Source organism: Ptychodera flava, chromosome 5 (assembly GCF_041260155.1).
Source record: "Ptychodera flava strain L36383 chromosome 5, AS_Pfla_20210202, whole genome shotgun sequence".
NCBI classification, from domain to species: domain Eukaryota; kingdom Metazoa; phylum Hemichordata; class Enteropneusta; family Ptychoderidae; genus Ptychodera; species Ptychodera flava.
In genome coordinates, this window is record NC_091932.1 from 32,608,805 (window position 1) to 32,635,915 (window position 27,111).

The following is a 27,111-nucleotide window of genomic DNA, read 5'->3' on the forward strand; positions in this document are numbered from 1 at the left end:
AAAACAAAAAATTAAAATAAAAACACCATGAAAACAGTGAAGAAGAAATTTATCTTCTATGTACCAGAGGATGACGTGACGAGAAACAAGTTTTTTTAAATATAAAGTACAATACACAAACGAGATATATTTTAACCCTATTTTGAAAAAACTGTATAATTATAACACACAAAGGCTGTCTGAGCTTCTGTTCAGCGAGGAAAGGAAGCCCATATATTCATCCAAAGAACTGCAATCAATTTGTTTGTCGTAAGACAGTATCAGACAAAGATAATCTGAATGCAGATCAATTTTTGAATTAAGAAAGGACACAAAGGGTACATAAAACAATCTTTCTGAAAGTTTCAAATATGTCAATTTTGAAATGATTCTGACCTTAAACGTACTGAAATTATAGAAATCATTACCTGTATGTATTGTTCTGTTAAGTTGACGAGTGTTCCTGGTTCAGATACCCAGCCATTGAATCCCGACTCTTCACTCTCAGGGTTATTCAGCCGTGCAAAGTACGGCTGATATTTAGAACTTTCACTATTGTTCCTTGTCAAGACACTGCTAGATGACATCTGATTATCTGCCAATTCCCCATCGCCGATGTGAAGAGGCTCGTAGCAATCTATAAATGAAATGTCTAGACGTCTGTGCTTGAAATACTTGTGACGTGAGGCCTTGGTCAAATGACAACGAAAATTATTTTCATTATTTTTTTCAGTCACAGATTCCTAAGTTTCGTTTGGTCTTACGTATTAAATATGAGGTCAGACTTACAATGATACTAATAACTTTCCTAAAAACATCATATAAATAAGAAAATAAAACATAATACACATTTTTCAAGAAAGTGAAATGTGAAGAAGAGTTCTTGATACTTCTTGTGAATTACAAAACAATGAGCAGCTATTGTATCGGCAGAACTGCCTGATATATTCAGCGCAGTGTTATTCAGAAAGCGTAGGGCTACAGGATGCCACAGAGTAAACTGTTAACTACAAGTTTTTTCAACCCCATTTTGTGTGTATTTGTCCGATAACACCTTCGAAAACATTGAGGACTACACCATACCTAGTGATGCAAACAGGTACACTGCTTCAAATGTTTACCAACCTGCCCTTGGTGGACTTGACATTGGTGTTCTCGTCAAAGGACATCCATACACGGTGACATTGACGAGTGAAAGATCACCACTGTAGTCATTGGACAATGGTATGATCTTTACGTATCGACTATCAAACATCTCTCTGAAGGGATTGGTAACTTGTGAGCTGATCTTGTTACCGATAAATTCCTTCAGGTAACAAAAGACGAAACAGCACAAGTTGAAGGAAGGAAGAGAGGTTATTTTGGGTTGGACTAATACCTTACAAAATTTTACATGCATGTTGGTCTCCTTTCAATTACATTCCAACTTTGCTTATCCTTTGGTAATACTTCTCTGATTTCCGGATGTATTAATGGCAATTCGCATATGATGTTTGCAATAAAAAACCATTGGACAAGTGTGAGACAGAACTTCCTCATTAAACATTCTAACGCATTGGGCGCGCGGGGACAGCAAATGACCAATGAGAATTCGTCAAACGAAAACATATTTTGGTCGCGCGACAATACAAAGTGTAAGAATATCATGTTGTGGACATTTCAAGCACACCAATGGTACATAGCAGAAGTGGCGTTTTTCCACTCGTCTGTAATCGCTCAATACATGTAAGTATGATATTTACCTTGATTCTACCATTTTGTCTGTAACTTGCCCAGTCAACGCCGTTTTCACTGAACCATAAGAAGAAGTTGCCAATCCAGTGTACAGTAGTACCCTGTATTTCAACCATTGACAGTTTGTAAAGCGACCCCAGATCAGCTGTAATGGTTGGTACATTGGCTTCGTTTACTGCTACCGTGAAAACAGACGAGTTTATCTTCTCGCCACATTCTGTGAAAATCACAAAAGCATGACAGCAATAATTGAGGTGTTAAAGCTTGGAGTTTTTATAAATATTTTCTTCACATTTTCAGTATATCCGTTTTTTTGTGTATGTTATTATGAAACGGCACGATGGACTGTTTTCTCTAAACTTGTAAAATAATTGTATGTAATAACCTGCGGCTCTGGAAAACATTATCTTCCCACCACATTCTGTCAAAATCACAAAATCGTGAGAGCAAAGCATTGAGGTGTAAAGCTTGGAGTTTTATGAACTTTTTCTTCACTTTCTCCAGTATATCCGTCTTATTTTGTGTGTTATTGTGAAACGGCACGATGGACTGTTTTCTCTAAACTTGTAAAATAATTTTTGTAATTACCTGCGGCGCCGTACAAACATTTCTGTTAGGATGATAAAGACTGAGCCAATATTTTTGCGATTTAGCTGTCAGTATATTTTTGCAACGTTTTCTGAGGCAATAAGCGACTTAAGCTGGTGTCAATGACAAGATAAAAAGTAACATTTGTTGAACCTGGGAAGTACACTCGATTTTGAATCGCTTCAGAGGTAAACCTCTTTATATACTACTCTTGATTTCTGTTCAACTGTTTAAACCATGATATTAAAATTAACCGTTCGGAATGGCATTATGTCTTTTCATCGATATAAGTTTACGTTCGTAATAATCCATTTACCGTTATCTAGACCTAAATGGTTTCAACCGTGACAGACCGATATTCGGAGTGACATGCACGCAATTCGCAATACATTATTTCAGCCTATATAAAAGGTGCATAATTATGATATAAATTACCCTACGCAAAAACACTGAACCAAAGACATACCTACCGTGCGGAATGTAGCATCCGTAAAGTTCAAGGCGACAGCTTGCATGGTTGACCCACTCCACTGGGTGTATACGAACTGAAGTGATGTTCTCCAGAGGGCCGATGGAAGATGCGATCAGTTGTGAAGCATTGAAGGTGCCTGCAAGGATCTTTCACAAGACACAGGTACTATCTACGTTAGAATTAGTGTTCAGCTTGAGAAATACTTCAACGCCTTGATCAGAAAATACGACATTCAAAGAACCACTTGATCTAGATACAGAATTTTCCAGATTGAGAGTAGCAATCATGACCATTTATAACCATAAAACATACCCTCAGTCGTGTATTTCCAAGCTAAAGTAGTGCGCGTCTGGGAAATGACACTAACACTTTCATTCATACTCGCTCAAGGAAACTTTAAATCAATCGTCTTTCGTTATGAGAAGCGGAAATCACGTGTCATTCAGCAAACTTGTTGAATATGAAATATCTCGAATTTACCGGTATTTAAATTAAAAATGGCCGTAATTTTCTGATTCTCGATGACGACTTAATTTTCTATACATCTTTCCAAATATAAATAAGTACACGTAAGCTTTTGAAAAGAAGGGAATAAGATTTCGAAAGTTCTGTCCTCATGGCGCACTCTGCCTTAAATAGGGCAACGCAGTGATCTTTCAAATACGCAAATATAACACATGGGTAAATCTGCAGAATGAAACGTATACCCTTTTGTGCAGAAAAACTGGAAACGATGTGAGTTGTTTAAAAAGGAACCGAATGGGTTTCCAAAGTTATCAAATACAGTTTAAAGTACTCCATAGTACATTTACTTGACGTCGTTTTGGCGTGCAACACTTGCATAATCAAGAAAGAACAGAATATTTGCATAGGCGCCATGTTGTTCAAAAAGTGAGAGCAGCTTCAAAAACACAGTACCTGGGTTTGATTGTCCTGAGTGTAATTTCTCCAGATGTGATCGCCACCACTTGTGTAAGATATCCTATATTTTGTAACAAATTGATTTCCATGCGTTCTCCCTTGCAACCCGATCTGGGTTATTTTTGCGGGTGTTGTAAGGTCAACTTGTAACCACGGTTCATCATCGCCATCAGCCGCCATCCAGCACTTGTCTCCGACAGCGTTAGGTCGCCCCCACCAGGCCAACCAGGTAAGACTGTCGTTTCCATAGTTACTGCTACTTGTCATTTGGTTATTTTCAATACGAAAATCTTCAATTCCCAGTGCTTGGTAACACTCTACAGAAATTTATAAATTGAACTTATTTCATATAGATGAATTGTGGTGCGAGAACAGTAAGTGGGGACACCACTCACTCGAAAATAGGGGTAAAGTTGAATACCTGTACCCTTCATTTTTTCTGCACAATAACCTGAAATACCACTCAGTAGTAATGCAACGATATGGTCTGAAGTTGCTTTCGCAGAGTATCGATTCAAACACACTAATCGACCGATAAAGACCGTGATTTTGCATATTCCGAAGTCGTGCTCCGTCCTAAGCGATATTTTGGATCTAAATAACTGATGCAATTGATGACATAATTCTTTTTATATCATGTTTATATTTTCATATTGTCACACACATATTTAGAATGGGTTTGTGTATTGCTAGTTACCATCGCAAGGCAAGTCAGCGTCACACAGCATGTAATCTGTATCCTCTCCAACACACGCCGCTCCACCATACTGCGGTACGGGATCGCTGCATTGTCGCTGGCGGCTCTGAACACCACCGCTGCCGCAATCTACTGAACAATTCGACCAGCTTGACCACGCACTCCAACCACCATCAACTAAAAAATTGACAACAACGGGACAAGATATCAGCAATGTAATTAACTTGAACAGCACACTATGTCCACTAAAATTTGTAGTGCGTACTGTTTAATTTCTACAACCACGGCTGTTTAACGCTTATTTTAAGCAGTTAAACATTTTCTACATCTATATTCTCTCGTCATTTTAGTTGTTTAGGCCTATGCCACTTTACCGAAATAATTACTGTAAAAGGTAACGTATTATGTCAGGGTCTATTGGAAAATAAAGGGTAATTTCAGTACAGACTCTGGCTAATTCACACTTACCTGGACAACTTTGGTTATTGCACGTTTGTGTTTCGCTGTAGTCACCGACGCATTCCAGTCCACCATGTTCAGGTATAGGGTTACTGCAATAGCGTGATCGGGTCTGATTGCCGCCCTCACACGACACTGTGCATTCGCTCCATGGAGTCCAAGAACTCCACGACCCATTCACTGTGTGATGACACACAGGTATCATGTCAGAATATCTCAAAACAACAGAATCTTCATTATTTAAACTACAAGGTCAATTCTTGGTGTAAGAGATTACCAGTAACTTGAGATAATATGAACAATGTTTGTCTTATTTTGACAAGAGAAACACTTGCAAAATGTGTTCTTTGACACTAATTCAGTTAAACTTACAGAATCGCCGTGACGCCAGAATCTTTCCACGTTTAAAGTCCTAGAAACTGAAATTGACCTTAGTATTAAAAGCAGTTGCTCTGTATTTGGCTTGTGAACAACTATGTGTACAGTGTACATTTGTCGCATACAATGTTCTTGTTTACGATTGAATTTACGTCCGGACGTAAATTTGATTTTCTTTTCAATAATAAGAAAGCTGACCATACAATGATAGGTTGTGTTGACCAGACAAATATCAGGTATTTTGATGTTCTTTTCAGAGTAGATCAAGAAATTGTAGTCGTTACACAGAAAAAATGATGGGAAGGTTGTTTAAGGTTACGATAACTGGATTTTTAATTTATGATAATGTAAACGATTGTGACGTTGAAGTTTTTTATGTTTTAGCGGTTATCATCCGATCGAATTATTGCACACAAAACTCACAAAAACATCATGTTTCTGTTTTGTCATCATACATTCATATACTGAATAAGTATTGTTTTTGCTTGTCTGTGGTTTACTTTAAGATATTTTTATATTTTCTAGCGTGCAGTTGGTTATTTACCGGCAGGGCATGGTTCTGTGTCCAAGCCACAAACGATAGTTTCGTTTTCAAATCCGCTGCATTCGTTGCCGCCATATTGAGGTGTTGGGTTGGTACAACTTCTGCTTCTGACCATCACGCCCCCAACGTGACTTCCGTTAGTCGATATTGTGTAACACGTCACGGAGCAGGTCGAATTCTGCCAGTCAGTCCAACTACCGTTAACTGTGATAGTTAAAAATGAGTCAATAAGTGACATCCATGTAGGTAAACCCGCAGGTTCTGTCCAAGAATATTCGGTTGTCACCTACATTCCGCTTTTCTTGAAAGTGGAAGAACATTGCCTTCTATTTCAAAAAAAGATTACCTGCATCTCAATTAAAACATCTTTCTTATCAAGAAAATTATAAGACTCTTTAACTTTGCGAAAAGATTAAATTCAATGTCTTGGGCTTCCTATAAAACGCAGTACTGATAGCCTGCTTACGATATACAGTTTGTGACAAATAGAGAATGAATGTGTAGTGTGTAGTGTCCGCACGGATTTCATGATAGTGTCCATACCTGGTGGACATGGTTCCAAACTGCACACCTTGGTCTGATTGTTGGCGCCCCCACACTGTTGACCTTCTAATAGAGGCGATGGATTGGAACATAGACGTGATCGAGTCTGGGTTCCATTGCTACAGCTTGCACTACAGTCAGTCCAGTTACTCCACGATGACAAGCCACCGTCCACTGTTAGATAATAAGGACATGTCAATCAAGACAAATTGTTTGGGTCTTTTAGTTTCTAAAATTTACCCATGATTTTGAATCGGACTACATGGCATTTGAATGTTATGAAAAGGGAGTCTATAATATAGGATATTATTTCTGTGTATTTGCAGCCCATGTTATCCAGGAATATTCCCGCCTTTGGAAGCGGGAGGAACGAAATCAGAAATGGAATTTGGAAAAGTTAGCAGTAATGGGGTTCGATCTCTGTGACATTTGGAGTAAGGTTTCAGTAGAACCTGAATATCAGAGAAAATTTACCGATTCTTGAAGTCATATTACAAAGAATTTTTGTAATCGATTGATACCCGAAGGCCTACCGGAATTGATTTCACAGATGAACCCTGTAGCCAGTGTCGCTTCTCCGTTTGTCCATTTCCAGCGATTGTCCTCGGAGTCATAGGTCAACAGTATCATTCCGCCGGTGGCGTTACCATAGTAACCATCTATCCATGGATATGACATATTTGGCGAATTGGCGTCATCAGAGAAATAAACAATGCCGTTTGTGGAGTTGACGGACATACCGGTCAGAAATATGAGTGACGTGTCATTCTGTAAATGTAAAAAAAAAACTTATACATCAATCCCAAGCGTCACTTGTCTCCAGAAAGACATTGTAAGTAATTTTACTCGTCAACTAAGGCATGGTTGTGGAGGGACTATAGCTGAGATAATCACATACAGTAACATTGCGATTTTCGTATTCTTTTGTTTCTGTCATTATTTGAGTCATTCTAGTGTCGTTCTTCAACAACGCCACCCCACCCCACCCAGTCCTTTCGATTTACTGAAATATTGCATAAAAACTTTGTCATGGATAAACATCTCTGCATTTTACGCTCAAACTTGGAATCCAACTTGGTGACAAAAAATTACAAAAGTCAAAAAACGAGAGTTCATAGAGGTAAAAGTCCGGCACATCCTGTTATTTGTTCTCAACTTTGGGGAGGCATTATAATACTTTAATGAATTTAAGAAAGTTGAATATATCATCCTTTTTACCTGAAGAAGTTCTTCAAGATATGTTTGCTCCTTGGCATCGTCTATATACACCACGTGACCAATGTCTTGGCTGCAGTTTGAAGCAGCAGCCGACAAATTACCATTGAAGGAACGTTCTATTTTATAGCAGGTGTGCAGAGCAGGGATGTAGCCAGATGGACAGTTAACTGTGTGCAATAGACAACATTAAGATTCGTTGATCAGCTTGTTTCAGATTATATCTTGCTATCGACTTAATTACAAATGTTATGTGCCAACGGACAACACATGGAAAGTTTGATAAATTAAAAAGGAACTTTCCGAAACTTTTATGTCGGGCCCGCACTGTTTATACCTGTTTGGCGTACTCGCGCAACGCATGTAAATCATGGGTGCTCAGAATTGCACTGATCTTTTCAAAGGGTGATCCGGATACCGTACTCTCTATCAGAAATCACACAACAGTGTTTCACGCACCATTCACTTTCTGTGACAGTATTTGCTTTATTTGAGTATGGAACCGGCAGCACTTATGATATGGATAAATCATGTCACAGTACGACAAAAACTCTTTCGCTAAAAGACGCCTTCTGATGAGCATACCTGTAAACTGATCACACAATGTACCTTCATAGCCATCTAGACACGTGCAGCTGTAGCCGTTGATGTGGTCTATACAACTTGCACCGTTTTGACAATCATGTGACGCGCACTCGTCTGTGTCGATTTCACAATCAGTACCTGATAATTATGAAGAAATCAGGCATTCAATTTATATGAATGACTATGTAAAGATTCATTTTAAAAGTCATTCATCATCATTATCATCATCATCGCATCATCATCATCATCATCATCATCATCATCATCATCATCATCGTCACCATCGTTAATTGCACTCACCACAATTACAAGAGCATACACACTGTACATGTGTGTGGAATACAGTCGCTGCGGTCGATAGTGCGACGTTCAAATTACATTACCTTGGTAACCATCTGTACAGTTACATGTGTATTGATTGACACCGTCTGTACAGCTGCCACCGTGTTGGCATGGTGATGACAGACACTCGTCTATGTCAGTTAGACATTGACTTCCCGAGTATCCCGGCGGACAGCTACAGTTATACTGTCCACTCACGGCGAGATTGGTACAGTTACCGTTGTTCATGCAGGGGTTACTCCAACAATTATCTAAATATGAAAACAAAGTTTCGCTTGAATGTAAAATTAAGAGTTCCAAAGAAACAAGTGTTTTGTGATGTCGTTGTGCACTTCATTAACGTAGCTTTTACCATGTTGCTTAAATAAATATATTCAAAGACAATGGGCATCTGGCGTCCCATTCTGTGCGTTCTTCACTGAAGTCATACATTTTAGTTTGGGAATCACAAAGTCAAGCTCTACATTGGGACATGTGGTGAAAACAGTGTTCCCGTAATATTTGTATAGGACGGTTTTGTATGTAATACACTCACTTGTACAGCCATACAGTTCGAGTCTGAGACATGGGTGAAGGTGATACTCTAGGATTTGGACACGGAGATGTCTAGTCGTTATCTCGGGGGATAATTCGTTGAAAACCGGTACCATGGATTGGTTGTTTCCGGTGAAAACCTTAAATAAAAAAGGTTTGTTTTTCTCGTCATCATCTTTTAAGTCCTGCATTCTTTGAGTCAATAAATATTCAGAACTTAATGGTTACATTTTCTCTCAATGCTATGATAATGGCACCTATGCCGGCGCTTCGGTTTAGTTGGTAAAGAGTTACTCTGACGACAATCTGAAATCATTTGAATGTACCTTGGTCATTCCACCTGTTTCGTACTGTACCCAGGGTCCACTGCTGGAATTGGAATGCTCCAGAATGTAAGACGTCACGTATGCGTCATACTTTTCGTTTCCCTGCGTTGTCATATTGGTAATCACCTTGTCCTCGATGAAATCGATCTGTAAGAAGTGAAACAGAAAATTCAAAGCATCAAAGAACACCAAAATACTGTTCAAGAGATGTAATCAACCACTCTGATAATCTAAATATAGTTCTCAAAATTCATTTTTCCCATTATAAGAAATCATTCTTCTATAGATCTACATGGCAAATCTGATAGAATAGGTAATTTAATCCTGGCCAAAATTACGAAGAATCTACAGTCGGCAATTGATATAAAGGTTATTATTTGAGTTGTAGGGATAACCTTTATTTCGATTACAAGAAAACAGAAAACTATTCAGGAAATTCGAGTAGGCCCGGTACCGTTAAGATACGGTTATCTTTTTTATTTTATTCAAGAGGCCTTGTTTGTTTGTACGATTCATTGCTGATAAAGCACAGAACAATTGCCTCCTTAGGCTAATGAACAAAGTTTGGTTTTAGGTTTTGATATATTGCTTTCCGTTGATCTTCTCTATCTTTTTTCCCTTTGACGCACGCGTGATCCTGCTGTGACGATGATCTCGCGTCACGTTACGTTCTTCCTAAAATTTACATTGGAACTTTTGAACAACTGTTATCACTGTTAGAAACATTGACGTAATCAGCCAATAGAAATAGGTTTCGTCCTCCATTAAAGCCTCATTTGCATAATCGAATTTTCCTCTTATTCATTCAAATATATTTGTACTAATTACAGCATTACAACAATTACTAATATTGGAGGAATGGATAACAGTTCGCTATAAAAAATCAAATTACTTTAAAAGTAAATAAGGCTTTCATGTACAAACCAAAGCGATTGTTATTCTCTGGTGCCTGAATATTCGATGTTATTCTTTAAAAAGGCTGAACATGTCGTTATCTGTAGAAGAAGTAGGCAGCTTTCGTATTTTTTAAGATTACATTAAATATTCTGTTAAAAGCTATCTATCTTGCAAACTATGTAACGTAAAAGTACTCGCCAGGCTGTAGTGCGACATGCACGGAAAATGAATTAAACGGCTCCTTAATCGCTAGTATCGCCTATTACGTTTGTGTTCAAGACGCCCTGGACTCACTAGCAACTTACCGGTAGTAAAATAAAAAGCATGAAACACATAATATTCTGCCTATTTGTATTGGGAAATAATTCTTTTGAAAAATGCATTTTCCTCTGGACAAAATCAGTATGAATTCGAATATGTATTGCTTAGGCACGAGTATATGAAAAAAGCTGTAATAAAACGTGCAATACAGATTTAAAACTTTATTACATTCTGTCCAGTTGCGATATATTTACTTTTTTACATCGTGTCATGGTATCTATTTCTTTATTGAGAGAGCGAAAGGGGGACAGAGGTAGGCAGACAATGAATTTTTAGTCAACGCCTCACCTGAACATATTCGTCTATCGATACAGACTCGGAGTCTGCGCACCAAGATCCATCAGAATCGAGGCGAATGTTATACTTTGATATGCCATCAATGAATGCGTTAGAACTCCCGCCAAAATATGACGACATGCTTATCCGGTTGTCTTCAACTGCTGGCGCGTGCGCCGTTCCAATCAGAGGCTCATTGCAAACTACAACGAGGAGAGAAATATAGGTTATCAGAAATTGTGATCATATATATTACTTTTATATATTACTTTTCCTAAGAGGTCAGAAAAGCATAATATTATGTTTAGAAAATCATGAAAGTCTGGACAAAAATATGGAAAGTTGTCGATTAACTGATAGACTAAGTATAATACGTTGAAGTCGTCTTCATTCGAATGAGCTTTTCCACAGTAGTTGGTGATGGCAACTGCTACAGCCACCACACTAATCATTTTTAAAACTGATAGTACGGTCATTTATTTTGCCGACTTTGAACTTCTCTTCTTGGAAACTAAACAGGCCTCTTGGATTGCAAAGTCAAGTGCATACGGTATGGGCAGTGAATTCTATTCGATATAGATTTACCCTTTTACGACACGAAAGCGGTTAATATACATTCTACCGGATCAGCTAATTTATACATATCTCGAGAGTCGAAGAATTACGGACTCAAATTGTGACATACAGAAGTCAAAAGTAACATGCTTCCTAAAATTTACGAAAATACAATAAAGGAAATCTTGAAAAGGCAAATGATTTCATCTTGAACAGTATATCTGGCTACGAGTTGCATTTTGTGTTGAGGTAAGGGATGAGGTTTGAATAAGAGTGAGAAATTTTTCCACCGACACGATTTGACAGATTTTTCTTGAGCATTGACAGACTGTGAATTTTTTGGGGTGTTACTAGATTGTTTTACCCCTTGAATCTTACAATATTTTACTTTCAGGTCACATGAATATATTTCCCAACAGCAGGGAGGGTGCATAAAACGACAATCATATTGTTTTCGTTTTCGATCATCTCCACGGAACTGGTTGCATATCATCATTGTTGTTGCTAAAAAACACGATTGGAACTAATTTGGGATGATTGGATCTCTATATTTTTCAAATTCTCAAAGGTGATAGGTGCCCTATAGCTGAATGTTGCAATATTACAAATTACTCATAAAAACAAGTGTGTAACTTAAAAAAGGAAAGCAGATGAGCTTACATTTGTAGATTAAATCGACATTACTTCACCATCTAATTATCCCAAATTAGTTCCAGTCAGTAAATTATTTTATTGTTGTCCTACCTGATTCGCTAGCTCTTACACAGATCACCAACGTCTGAAGAAGAGTGAAAATTAGACCTTGGTAAGATTTTATTTGTTGTTATCGATGTTTTATCGCGAATTTTCAACTTGACATTATTTTTCACTCATTAATTTGTTTTTAAAGTCAGCAACGACATCAATTTTGTGAGATTTTTTGCCGAGCGGTTTTGTCTGTGGCCTCTGCCGCTTGGTGATTGGGTACCGTGCGTTGTGGGTTCGAGTCCGATCGAAAACCATCGTATTCCTTGTAGACCGTTTATGCACATGAAATGTTCTCCTGTGTAAGAAAATTTTAAGGATTGATCATCTTATGCAAGCTATTATCAATGAGCAGTTCCTGCAACATTTATTCAATCGAGGGAGCTGTTCTGAACCAGTCAAGAAGGACAGAACTCATTTCTGTTAATAATTCTAGATAAAGTCACATCTAAGATAATATCGCTGACTAATTAATTTGTAAAATAGCTGAACTTACTGTAAGAACAACGATAACATTATGTACGGTGGCCATTTTCGATTATCATTAAACTCTTCTCGGATCCGACTGAACTGTCCGAAGTGGAAAACCAATTCAAAACCTCCAGGACGAGGGTTTCCTACGTAATGTCAGCGTAGTACCTGTACTCTCTATGTACACTTGAACTTTATCAATTTGTATTTCAGATCAATACGAATTATACGTCAGTTTAGCCATCGAACTTCATCCCTGTCCTCGGAAAGATTCCATCTGGACTCTATTCCTGGAGTTTTCATTTATCGACAGAGAGTGCTTTTTGGCTTATAATCTTGGGGTCTTGTCCGAGCGTGTATGACAATCTTTAATTTTTAAAATTGAAGAGAATATATATTTAGGGCTGAAATGGTCTTTCAACATATTTTAGGACATTCTGAATTTCAGCGAACGTCCACGTACTTAAAAATGTGGCAAATTAGTAATAATGTACACATATGAAGAAAGTGTATTTAGATAAATTACGAGCAAGTCGCCACGTGTTTGCTTTCAGTATTGTCGAGCGTTACATCTGTCCTTGTGGACAAATTTCTCATGCACTCCCGTCCTGGACAAACCTATCGGTGTATGTTCCCTCACATCAAAGATATAACAGTCGTAAGTAAATGTAAATATTGATGCTAAGTAGTAATTAAGTAGAGGATCGGAGGGTTTAAAGTCATGTATATGTGCTGTGAAAAATCTGAAGTGAGTGAGAAGAAACTGTAGGTAGAGGAAGATAGACAGTTTTGACTATAGAGGGAGCGCTCTCTGATGGTACGTGGATAGCGCCATCACACGACAAGGTTATCAATCACTGCTGCATCAGCGATACTTTGACACAATGTTCACCCAAACAACTCCCTATGCTACACACATAAGTTATATAGAAACCAAAAAGCAATGTTGGTAGAAACAGGAAGGAACAAGAGATTATCTTTCATAGGCTTTAGAATGAAATTCAAAACCTAATACAAATGCATTCCAAGTACTGTAAGTATTGATATTAATATTTTATTCCAAAAAATGGTATCATGTCTACATTTATAAGTCTATGCTATAAAATCTGTCAACTACCATACTCTTTTTTGAGTTGCTATAGCAACTGAGATTACAAAACACTATGTTTCTGAAAACACACGCACCGTAACGTTATTCAGCACTGGACAGCTATCCATGTCACATAATTTTGTCTTGGAACAGAACTTAAGTACAAAAAATACAAGCCACAAAACCTTTGCTATCTAGACACATTTCTGTTGCACAATAAATTTCTCAACAACTCAAGCCAACACCAACAGGGTTGATTCCTGGTGACATCACAATGACCAAGTAATACGCACAAATAAATAACTTTAATATTTTGATAAGATTCTTGAAAATTATGCATAAGCATGGACAAAATGGTACTCTATATTGAAAAGGCACACAGAAAACAATCTGTATGTACTGATTTGATTCACATTTTCACTGCTTTCACCGTTCATGTCATTCACAGTTAGTCCCAGTTTGAGGCTAACGTAATAGCAATGACCACTATCGTAGCTTTGTAACTAAAGATTGGAATAAATTACACGACATAAGCTTCTCCTAAACAAATTTTTGAAATCAGCCCTAGCTCTGAAAATATAGTTGTTTCTGCTGTGGCTTAATTTGCAGTTGTTTCTCTTACTTAAGCTGTGTGCACTTACAATTCTCATTCCATCTTTGACGGCCTCAATGTTGGCCATACTGACTTTTCTGTTGGTCAGAAGTTGTCATAAATTGTCATCAATACTGCCCTTGTTTCCAGTCAATTGCTGTCGTTAAACAGACAAAAGCAGTAACTTTTGATTACACTCTCATCGTTTTTGTTCTCCTCCCTAAATTATATCGAAATGGAAAGGATTTAGTTTTGACAGACATTACATTGTTTACAATATGCAATGTTATACTAGATGAATAAATTCTAGTCCAAATGAAATTTCAATTGTCAACAATAACATTGGGCATCACACACATACAGGCCATGTTGATGAGCTGAACACAAGGCATTTAAACACAATTTTGGGAGTAGAGCGAGAAACTATGTTATCACAGACAGAACAAAAATAACAGCCAGGTAAAAGGTATTGGAGCTTTAGTGGTGCTATCACTATGGTTATAAAATTATCACTCTGTCTTAAATTGCTATTGCTGTGCTTGTTGCTGTTGTAGTGGCTGCTGTTGTTGCTGTTCGTGTCCTTTGCTGATATGTGTGATGAATCGCAGTCTCATCTGCATGGGCTGTTTCAGATTCTTGATGCATCTCTCAACTTCATGCTTGACCAGGTCACCAGTGAACATGTACTTGATATGATATCTACATCCGTTGTTAAGCAATATACAGTTATCATCTTTTACTATTGTGCAATTCCAACATTATACTAACAAGTATATTTAATAATCCAAGGGCAAGATTTCATGTTAATTTATGTGAGAATAAAATTAGGTAAAACAGAATGTGATCATAGCTGTTTTCTCCGTCTCTGTATCTCTACCATGTTCCTTGTTCTCGGTGCATCTATGTACACTTTTATATGTCCACCTGCATCTCACTGAATGAGAATCAATCTCTCTCTCTCTCTCTCTCTCTCTCTCTCACACACACACACACACACACACAAACACACCCACACACAATAAAGGATACAAGAAATCGCTGATTGAATCCATGTGGTTGAGCACTTTGACATTCTTGTCCACTTGTTCCAACATCTCATAAAGCTCTATAGTCAACTGAAATAGAAAAATCATGACATCATATGCAAATATACCAAACACATTGATATGATGACACTGAGAGCATGCACTGCAAGTTCAAGGCAGTGGTTATGGCCTTCTCAACAGATTCAGGGAAATAAACTCTGAGAAAGTCAGTCCTAAGCAGCCTGTTGAAGTATGTTTCTTCCGCGCTTTGCCAATTGATCTCGTACTTCGCATCACTTGAACAGAAACTTGCCCTCCCTCCTCTCCCTAAAGCAAGCAACTACAACATACAATCTCCCTTTAGGGGAGGGATTATAACATGTGCTCCAACATAGTGAGCAATTTCAAGATTAGTCTTTCTCAGGTGGACAATTACTATAACCCCCTTTCTTTGCAATTACACCATATGCCCCAATCTGGCGGGCAATTACACAATAAACTCTCACCCCACAGGTGAGTAACCACAACATACTGTCCCCTGCATGAGCACTTACAACATGCACTTACTAACATGTGCTAAACTACTGCATACATTTGCCCTAAGTGAGCTATTACGACACATGTCAAAGTGATACCGAAGAAACGCTACGATAAAACATAAAATGTCTACTATTGATTACAAATTGATAACTGATGGCATTTTCCCAAAGTGACTCCAAACACATCCCCTTAACACCGTACGCACTGTATGAAATTGACTAAACATTTATGTCTGTACACTGACTTACATCAATCAAACATCTGGTTCTTTCTTGGTGAAATCTCTGTAGGAAGGGTCCAACCAGGTGGCAAACAAACAAAAACTGCTCTTCTGTCTTGACCAATGGCTTCACTTGCTCCTTGAAAAATCTGAAAATCAAATAAGTGGATAGTTTCTAAGGATGACTGACTATTGGACAACATCGTCCAAAACTAGATGTTAATGGTACCCTGACAGCTGTCTAGATATTATTTGGCAAATATGCCCGATATTTCACTTTTGTATTTGAAGCAAAAACTGCCATACGATGAAGATTTTTCTTGTTTATTAAAGAGAAAACTCTCAATCCTTACCATTGAGTATACCTAGGAACATGTTAAAAATTTGCAAACACTAACAAAGACATTCAAATAAACGCCAGATGTTCACAAGCAGTGACCACCAGGAGACTTCAGACTACACGCTACCATCCTCTTTAGTTTATACAGAATTAAAGTGGGCAGTTTGAAAATGTTCCGTAACAAAACCACATATTAATATTATTGATGGTAAGATATGCCAAACAATGCTGACTTGTGTTCATGCTTTAGTTACTGCAGCACTGTATCACAATCAAGAACCCCACCTTCTACCCTTTATCCCGGGGATAAATTAGAAATTATTGAGTGGAATTTTTTGTTCATGCTCCATCTTACAGTTACTATGAAACATATCCTTCCATTATGTGGACACTTCTGTGAATTAAACACAGAAAACCTTTCTGAACCGAACACAGTAATTCTCTTTGAACTGGACACAGTACACTAAGGTCTACTGGTGCTTGCTTTACAAAGACTCTACAGTACACATATAGACAGTTCTTTATTGCACAGATGGAGATGCTATAAACAGAAAACTTACTGTGGTAACATTGTGAGCTGTCCAATACTGGAATGATGCCACACTGAGTGGGTGAGAGCTATGATATAGGCACACGTCATCTCACTGAAAGACGAGTGACTTGCCGTGAAATCAAACATGGCGAATGGATGCGTCAGACCAGACAGAGATGAACCATTCGTAGACGTCATTATGTCAGTCTTCATGACCTCCAAGACTCTTTCATGCAAAGACATCCAGTATGGCTCCTGTAACAAAGTATTGAAGCAGTTTAACCCTTTCAAATTCATGCTTTGGTATATACCTATTGTATACAACGGGATGGGTAGATCTATGTACATGGAAATGGGAGGAGAAAGGGTGAGAGGTTTGATTCTTAAATTTCTCATTTACATGTTTTGCCCTATCATCACCTTGGTTTGGACCAATCCTATGGTATTTAATGGTGAAGATGGACTTATAAACATACAAACAGGGTTAAGTGGTAACCTTTTCATCACCATGGTTTGGCCCATGCCCCTTGTTATCAATTGTGAGTGTGGGGACCTATTCGCAGCAAATAGGGGAGAACGGATTAATCTATGCAGATTTGATATCCTTCACTGCTGAGATTTGGTAGATTCAAACCAAATTGTTATCAATGGTACAGGCTAAACCATGTGGAGGATAGCAGAGGTGATCAACTCAAAGTATGAGAAGATTACAAACACAGAAATCTGTGTAGGTGTTTTGACACGCTTACCGGCAGTGATGTGAGTACAAGGCCTAGGCCATTCATCCATTTCATGATGTCTTCTCTTGCAATCATCGTATGGCTGAAATGGTAAAATTCAAATCTTGACATCTAAACAGGGACTGAATTAACTCCTCAGTCACTTCTCATGTTCCTTACTCTTGGGAGGAACCTTTACTGTTTACAAGGTGAATACAATCTGATACATATACAGGGGTTTGAATTTTTTACAAATACATTTGTCATCGTAGGGACTTGCCATTGGCTGACCCAATCCCTGATAGATAGATGTGCCTTCTTAAACTTCAATCTGGTTTTTTTTTCATACACTTCATTCTAATAGAAATGTGCAACTGGTAAGACAAACTAGTGTTAGATCATTAAAACCACGGAACAAACTATATTTGGACTGATTATGGGGTCGCTCTCTCTGAAAGGCTAAACTTCTGAACTTCACAGCGTGACAAATTTATACTCACTACTTCAGTACAACATCCATGATGGCATTGCCGACTATTTTGCCATTTACAGGTAATGCCATGAGTTCAACACAGGTCGTGTGTAGGGCATGGGCAGCCGGGTTTGGAAACTCATTAAATCTCCAGTCTATGTTTGGTGCCGGCACTGATCCAGATATAGGTGAAACAGAGTTAAAGAAACAACAGGCAAATGATATATACATCAGTGTTTAACATGCCATCTTAAAAGTATGGTTTCAATCTGATTTTTCGAGGCAAAATTTGCTGATTTTTGGCAACTTTCGCTTATGCGCTGAAACTGAAACCTATCTGTACATATTTATATTCTGTGAAAATTTGAAAAATAATATGCAGGGCAGATGGAAATAGGCAATTGATGTAAATTTTTTACACCGAACAGAGATAACAAGTACTTATATTACATATAAGGTCGATTTCCTTTTAAATTAAGAAATACAACCCATATCTATTGAGAAATGTTTACAATGACAGACTATGTATGAAGAAAAGTAATAGATTAAAAAGGCACAAAGAAACATGATTTAGGTTTACAAAGTATTAAGTTTACAATTTTTAGGTTAGCAGGTGCATGTGCATGCATCTTTCTCTTGCTTGAAGCCGCTAATTGCGTACAAAAATAAAGTATATCACGCCCCTAGATGACAATACCTACATGCAAGGGAATACCAGGAAGACCAGATTTAACATAGAAGGTGCCTTGGGGATAGATATTCAGACTATACAACTTTAACCACACTTTTTGCAAACTTTGAGCGAAAGTTTAAATCTTTCAATTTCAAGGTGCGTATTACCTTGAGAAAAAAGACAATGATTATAATCTGAAAAATGACCTTTAACTACAGTATGCATCATTTGGGCAAGGTAAATTCTCTCTTTTTCATTAACATGTTATTTTTTGTGATTTTCTGGCACTTTTGTACTGCAAGGATATTGTCCACCAGCTTGGCCATCAGTCTGTGATAATAGGTTTGGTCCGGTATCCAGTTAATTTCCTCGATAGGTTTTGCAATGAATTTCATGTAATCTGAGCTCAGGCACCTGAAATAAAATGAATATATCATAGAGTCATGAACCCATTTAACACAGAAAACAGGTTTAAGCATTAGCTGTGTCAAACACAATGAAAATGGAAGCATAAAATCTTACAAGATGAATTTCAGTAAAGATGATTTATAGCAACAAACTAAAATGTATTCAAATCAAAAATAAACTTACAAAGGGATAGATTGCACGTAATCATTCATATATGAATACAAAGTTTTTTTTTAAATATTGCCGTCATTTTTATCGTATGGCCATATAATAGCGATATTTCGGCATAGAGTTGCATGGAGGGAGTTCTAATATGAATATAAACTTTAACGGCTGACTCGCAGTGTGTTTGCAAGGTTATATCTGATTGGTCGATTGTCACTATTCACAGCAACTTAGGGAGTTTATTTGTATTGTTTTAATTATATTGGTAAGATTCAGCCAACCAATAGGATAACAGCTTCGCAATCGCTGCAAGTCGGCCCAACATTAATCCAGCTAGGGGGTCTGATACGGATGATATGACCCATCTACAGGGTCTAATGCAGATTTTGATTGGTGATTGTTGGGTCTGATATCAATTAATAGTGGTGGATGTAAACTTACCAGCCAGGGGGTCTAATATGGACATAAACTTACCAGCCAGGGGGTCTAATATGGATGTAACCTTACCAGCCAGGGGGTCTAATATGGATGTAAACTTACCAGCCAGGGGGTCTAATATGGATGTAAACTTACCAGCCAGGGGTCTAATATGGATGTAAACTTACCAGCCAGGGGGTCTAATATGGATGTAAACTTACCAGCCAGGGGGTCTAATATGGATGTAAACTTACCAGCCAGGGGGTCTAATATGGATGTAAACTTACCAGCCAGGGGGTCTAATATGGACATAAACTTACCAGCCAGGGGGTCTAATATGGATGTAAACTTACCAGCCAGGGGGTCTGATATCTTTCAGAGATCCAATAATGGCTGCTACTAGTTTGCGTTTCAATGGTGGGCGGTCCCGAAGTCTTCTCTCATAATAATGTAATGTATTGTACAGGTAAGTGACTGGACGGTCTGAAATATAAGAATTGCAATTTAAAATGTAAAAAGTCTGTGCCACAATTCTAAATACATTGTGTATTGAATAGAAATTAACGACATGAGCATTTCACCTTGCGAGTCAACCAAATAAAATAAAGAAAGAAAGACATTACAGTAATGCGCTTTTCAAAACAGAAAGCTTTACACTTTAGCTCAGTCTTTCCTCAAAGAAACTTTGAACCATTCTCTTTTGTAAGCAAGAACGAGAATAACAGGTCACTGTGTAAAGTTTGGGATTAGAGAAAACAAAAGATCTACGAGTTGAAATTCAAAATGGCTGCTATACCCTATGTAAGCTACATTTGTAAAACAAATTTTTTGAGTTTCACAAAAATAAAATAGTGAAAAGTTTGTTTACTCCTCAGGCACAAACAGAACATTGAAAAATACTGTAAAAATGATAGTGACCTAAAAATCTTAGCCCGAGGCATGTTCTACCTTAAAGGCACTGTTCGCGATCCCTGGGATCGCCTTTGTTCTAGTCTGTAAGAGGATTATGGAGGTGTGATAGCCTTTTGTTTTCCATTGAAATTGTAATCTGGTGGGTAAATTTTCTGATGAGACAATCTGGTGCCAACACATGCCTTTAACCTGTTCACCCCCATTTCCCAGTAAACAGGTCCACAATCACAACTGATAACAATAGGTTTGGGCCGAACCATGGTGGTGAAGGGGTCAAGCAGGGCTGCAAAGATAACAGACTCACCATGGAATTTGTAGAGTCCGCCAAGGTGATCTAGTAAAGTTTCCAGTGATTTAGACACAGGTGGCAGTTCTAGGAATCTATGAATCACGATATCAAACACCTGGAACAGCAGAGGAAAAATACACAATATTCATTTATTAGATACACTTCCTAAAATGAAAGCTGATGCATTATTTTGATCTGTTCATACTGGAGAAGTCTGAGGGACTTTATGTAATAGTCTACATGACTATACTGTAAGTATACACACATTGATTTGCCACAAGGGTGGCATATATTTTTTCCCCCTTAAGCCTGACACAGTTTGTTATAGCCAATCAATATGTGTTTTGTAACATATTGCATCAACTTTTCTTACTGAAAAATCAACGAGTTTTTTTGCTATCACTCATCTTAGTCACAGATGATACTGCCATCTTTTATGCATTCTAGAATGTGTGCTTGCATAGATGCCGCTTTAAGTTACCCAGTCAACAGATGTTCTAAACTATTAACAGTTTGGGAAACTGGTAACCAGTAACTGGCTATTTGCATGTATCAGCACCAAAATTATGCATACCATGTGACCGTAAATTAACGAATCACAACAGAGAGTTTGCATAAAATGTGTTTCAATACAAAGCAGTGTCCATGCATTTTGTCCAACATGACAATGTCATTCCATCCATTTCGATAAAAGATTGAATGCATTATCTGTGGTAACATATGAAACATTGTAGGCTCTCTTCCCTATCACTAGATTTCTTGTCTTGGAACCTTAAGGAGTGTGAACCCATGACTATTCTCTACCTGACTAGCTGTTCAGAAATAATTCCACAAGAAGAATGAGTTTCAGCCAACCACTGGTTAAAGCACATTAATGCTTGTACAGTATGTGTGCAAATGCATTAGGGTTACAGACTCCGGTTGGCTGATTTCTAATGAGTGAAACAGACCTTGATGAGGCAAATACCATTAAATTTGACATTTAACCTACATCTTTGTTCTAAAGCATCACAAAGTTTAACGGGCACACTTGGGTATAGTACACAAACTTTCCTATATCTGCACTGTTTGACTCTTAGCACGTCTATAATTTCCACTGAATTTCATTTTCATTGAATCGATATGCTTTCATTTCAATCTCATCTCTTCCTCGTCAAATTTAAATCAAAAAGCTTGCACATTTTGTTTTGTGTTTTTTGCTTTGTGTTTTTTTTAAGTGGCTCAAGCAGTCTTTAACACCCAATTACTAAAACACTGAAGTTGATACACAAATGGCACTATGCTTTCTTTTTCCAACTATGTTGACAACGTCAACATTTGCAGCAGAATTAAGTGAATACGTACCGGTAAGAATCGAAGACACACATTCCCAAAGTAGATTGGCAGATATTGATGTGTTGTCTGGTTGACATAACCACAGTAGTCCTGTAATCCTTCAAAGTAAAACTTCTCAGGGTATTTCTGAAAGAAAAAAATGCAGGAGATACAATAATCACATTTCAAAACATATTTGGCCCTACTTGTGAGTTCAGCACAGATGGGGGGGTTGGGGGGTTGGGGGGTGGGTACAAACGGTAGGATTGCAAATAAGCATTTCGATTCAATGGTCATGACTATATGCACCGTGTACAACATTCAAAGAGTACCAGTACCAAGATTAAGGTAGAATGTGCCTCAAAATTGCAAGTTTAACCCTTTCATCACCATGGTTTGGCCCAAATCCATTGTTATCAACGGCAATTGTGGACCTGTTTACAGGATATTGGGGGTGTAAAGGTTAAAGAGAGAGCAAGACTATAATTTTAATCAAATCTACAATGTGTTCCATATACACATACACGCATGTTCATCCTTCCACATAGTGGTCTTTGTGGGAAAACATCACATTACCTACCCTGTGGAAAGCCATGTGTTTGGTATGCCAGTCAGTCTGAAGCCAATGCTCTGGTGAGTTCTCCTTGACAAACTCACTAACTCTGTTCCTGAACTCACTGGTCTTGAGTAAGAGAAGCTGGATGATGAAGAAACAGACTTGTGCCTCGTTTCCCTCGTGGTTGCGTAGCGCCTGAAACACAAGGGGGAATGTGGTAATTAAGGGGATACAATCAAAACAGACCAACAGGCAACAAAGAAGATGAAATAATGATGGATACAACCAATTTAAACCATCTGGCAATCAAAGAAGTCTCCTTGAAATATGACTGTCGGTATGAGCTGTAGGCTGATATCAGATTTTGCATGATAGATCAAATGAGGTGAAATAACATTGGATTGAGAGACAAAATTTTGCCTTCAATCTTTAAGAACAGAATAACGCCAAAACAATGTACAAATCCTAACACAACAATTTTGTCTTCAAGTAAAAATTTAATTTTGTCTTCAAAATTTTGCTCATACTTATTGGATCTCTGAAAGATATCAGACCCCCTGGCTGGTAAGTTTATGTCCATATTAGAAACTCCACTTGAAAATTGAAATTAAAATATTGATTAATAAGTCTTGATTTCATGAATTATTAAGAGTAAGGGAACCGGTACCTGTGCTTGTAATGAAATTGGCAAGCATCTCTATTCATTCAGATACTACATGTATAACAAATTTATCTTTGAAGAGGCTCTAGAATACAACTTACACACAAATTTAACAGGTCAAATGTCACCAGTATGGATGGAACTTTCTTAATATACGGTACTAAAATGCATAGGAATTACTGTCACATCATGAAAAGACTTTATTTATTGCACTTACCAGACTGAGAACCAATTTATCCAAAGCTACGATGTTGTATTTCCAGATCATGTCATTTAGGGTCTCAATACACTAAGTGAAGAAAATAGAGAAAATTACAAAATGTAGGAACACCCAAAAAAAATCGCAGCTGAATTCAAATGTTACACAAATATTTTTATTTCACTTTTCCATTGCTAATTTGTGAATTTGTAAAATTTCTGTACCTTTAGATGAGCTATTCAATGGTACTTTTAACATTGCACAGCAACTTGTAAATTTGTAATGTACAAACATAAAATAGGGATTTATTTCCAGGCATTATCTCTGATTTGCTTTGGTGACACTGCACAAATTAGGGCCAGTCTTTGTGGATCGATACATCTGACCATCAGCTGACTTACTTTGTTCACATGTTGACCGGCAACTGAAGTTGAGAACTCATAGACCAGGAAATCAGCAAATGTTCTGATGTGAGCTGACAGCGCCCTCGCTCCAATTCTCTCCAGTACCTTAGGCGCCACTTGGTTGACACGGTCACTGTCCAGGAACATCTTCCAAAGCAAACTGAAATAAATCAAAACAAGATGTTGTGAATATACACTGAAGGCATTATAACCAAGAAATCTACAAGTGAAAACTTCAATTGTACAATAAAAATATGAAATTTCACTGCTGTCAGCCAATTGTAGTATGTATACATGTAATCACAAATTTATTAACTACTGGTAAAACATGACAAAATTGCAAAGAAGTTTCACTTCATTCATATGGATATGTTTATGGACTGGAATTATGTTTGGTTTAGCACTGTTTGCAGTTATTGCTATTGTTCTTCTGTTCCCCTTGTGTTGTTGATTCTTCATATTTCAAGTCTGACTAAGTATGCAATCTGTCCAAAAAATTATCCTATAATTTTTGTCCAGTCATTGTCTGTACTCTGAGATATCACACATAAAAGTCCATCGGATAGCAAAGCAATTAGAGCAAGGTGAAAATGAAGAAGAGAAGCTTCAAGTTTAGATTTTGATACTACAAAGTCAGGCCTGAACTCAGTATGTAACCTGATATATAATATTGGTGGACCACATTAAAAGACACATGTGCACAGCTTCAGAGTGTCTATACTGCCTGCCTGTTTTTGTTTCTTGCCCACTTCATGAACTTTTCTCAATCACTGCTGTAACCCCTGCAGGAACCCCTTCATGGATGAACTACATTCAACATGGACAAGGAGTCTGTCAATCAACAGCCTTAATTTACGTCTTACTCTCTTTTGATTTTTTTCAATCAAAGCAATGCAAATCTGTGCTTTGATAATTATTTTTTGAACTCACCACAGAAACAGTGCTGGTGTGCCTTGTGAGAAATGGTTGACTATTTCTGTCTCATTGGTCATGGCTACAGTGAAGAAAAACAGGAGAAAAAATACCGCAATTATACGGTGTCGCTCAAATTTGATCAGAATTGGTATATACCAGTATGGGTTACCAATGATCAACAATAAATGTTGTTTCTATCTGTTCAGTGGAGGAAAATTCTACATTGATGTTATGACAATGATTTCTGCACAGTACAACCAGAAAAACAACAAGAAATATTTAAACCAGAAAAACAAGAATGACAAAAGTAATTAAGGTCTGAAACTTTAGGTACTGGAGGTCAACTTTAGCAACATGCATAGCAGAACCAAGCCCCTCTTAGTTTGACCATAGACGGTCTTCCCCCCCTCTACTGTCTATGGTTTCAGCAGGTCTGTTAATATGTAACAGTTCATAAACAATGACAGGAAATGACTCAAGATCAGTGGAGTTGGCCTGTTTCTTACTGGCATGCCATCACTCATGCACATTTGCAGGATTTCACTTTTTCTTACCTCATTTGCACATTTTTGACACTGATGTGTTCATTTGAACAAATTCACATCTCAACCCCTGCATCTACCTGTACACCAAATACTGAGTTGGTAGCTTAGGCGGTATGGGAGCCTTTGTGTGTGACGGACATACATCTGCACATACATACCCACAAATATACAGACATACAGATGCCACCGACTCATCATATAAGCTCTTTTTGGTATTTATATACAAAACCAAATATGAGCTAAAAATTAGATCATTATCACTGTGCACACTGCATGACTTTGGAATCTAAATATTTCTTCCATGCTTCACTGAACATATATAACGCATCCATATATTATACATTATATTATACATGTACTGTCAAAAACGATAGATTTTTGCGTGAACTAAAAAGCTGAATGGATCAGGCATTCCATAACATTGACCTTTTCTAGGCACCCCTAGAGCAGCATCTGTGCACTTTTACTTTTGGACAGTTTCAAGGGACCCTTCCAACTACTGCCAGAATGTGTCCTGCACTCTGTATGTGTAGTTGCACAATGTCAGGAGTGTGTCCATGATAGCATTCCATAACTGCTATAAACGGGGAAAAACTGCCAACATTGCATGAAAACAGGTCACAATTTGACTTTCCAGTACTGAATGTAAGATGTATGATAATAAGATTATTGCAAAAATACACTGCAAAGAATGCACAAGAGATTGGACATCAAAGATTATCCCTTTTCCTCCCATTTCCCTCTATGGAGATCTACGGTTGTCTTGGCAAACAATGGGCTCATACCAAAATTAATGCGGTTTGATGGAGAAATAAAACATGTTTTCAGCTCCATTCTTACTTTTCCACTTCTTGAATTCATCCTCAACATTCTTCTTGAGAACGGCTCTGTTTTCCTGGGTGGCCGGGTTCTGTCTAAAGAACTGCTGCAGTGCCACAGGGAAACAGCTCAGCGTGTGGCTGGCCCAGTTGTGAGGAGTGTTGTGAACCAAAGTCGTCAAGATCTCTTTACACCAGTTGCCTGTAATAGACTCAAATCCTGGAAAGAAAAACTTCTTCCTTTATTTCACATTTGACGTAAATATAAAACAGGGTGCACTTCATATAACTCGAGAGTTGGCTTGATTTGCATTCGACACTGGCAATAAAAATTAACTTGTTTTATTTTGTTTGTGTTTCTGATGTATTTATGGTCTAACTTGTCAGCTGCGTGAAACTTGCATGACCTCAGGTAATTTAACAGCTCATGATTGCTTTTCTCAACATTTGCTGAGTAAAGACAGCATATTTTTATATACCCCGTAACAATGGCAACAATATGACAGCATTTCATGAAATAAACAAAGCCTTTTGAAAAGAAATTAACTGTTTATGAATACATATTTGCTGACACTGATGCATTTAATGAAACAATAAGTTTTTTGGGTCAAGGATAAAGGAAAAAACAAAAAGGTATGCAATTTTAAGGCTGGACCTGCATACAAAGTGTAGTGTCGAAGATCAAAAAGGCCAAATTTGTTGAAAGCAGGTTGAAGTAAAATTA

At 37.7% G+C, this 27,111-nt stretch overlaps 1 protein-coding gene across 2 annotated transcripts in view; it reads right to left on the reverse strand.

Annotated features, from left to right (window-relative positions):
• Positions 1-13,619: 13,619 nt before the first annotated feature.
• LOC139133535 (mediator of RNA polymerase II transcription subunit 23-like) overlaps positions 13,620-27,111 on the reverse strand; it is a 42,066-nt gene continuing 28,574 nt past the window's right edge. The window contains exons 21-35 of one of the 2 annotated variants that reach the window (XM_070700193.1): positions 26,410-26,589; positions 25,040-25,103; positions 24,107-24,269; positions 23,724-23,795; positions 22,870-23,040; positions 22,320-22,436; positions 20,991-21,090; positions 20,128-20,257; positions 19,092-19,198; positions 18,140-18,299; positions 17,670-17,742; positions 16,949-17,175; positions 16,077-16,197; positions 15,293-15,378; positions 13,620-14,962 (exon numbers count right to left, since the gene is read on the reverse strand). In XM_070700193.1, the coding sequence (XP_070556294.1) occupies positions 14,791-14,962; positions 15,293-15,378; positions 16,077-16,197; positions 16,949-17,175; positions 17,670-17,742; positions 18,140-18,299; positions 19,092-19,198; positions 20,128-20,257; positions 20,991-21,090; positions 22,320-22,436; positions 22,870-23,040; positions 23,724-23,795; positions 24,107-24,269; positions 25,040-25,103; positions 26,410-26,589 (1,943 nt within the window). In that variant the 3' untranslated portion in view covers positions 13,620-14,790. Of the gene's footprint in view, positions 14,963-15,292; positions 15,379-16,076; positions 16,198-16,948; positions 17,176-17,669; positions 17,743-18,139; positions 18,300-19,091; positions 19,199-20,127; positions 20,258-20,990; positions 21,091-22,319; positions 22,437-22,869; positions 23,041-23,723; positions 23,796-24,106; positions 24,270-25,039; positions 25,104-26,409; positions 26,608-27,111 lie in introns of both variants that reach the window. The other variant, XM_070700192.1, reaches the window with a different exon arrangement.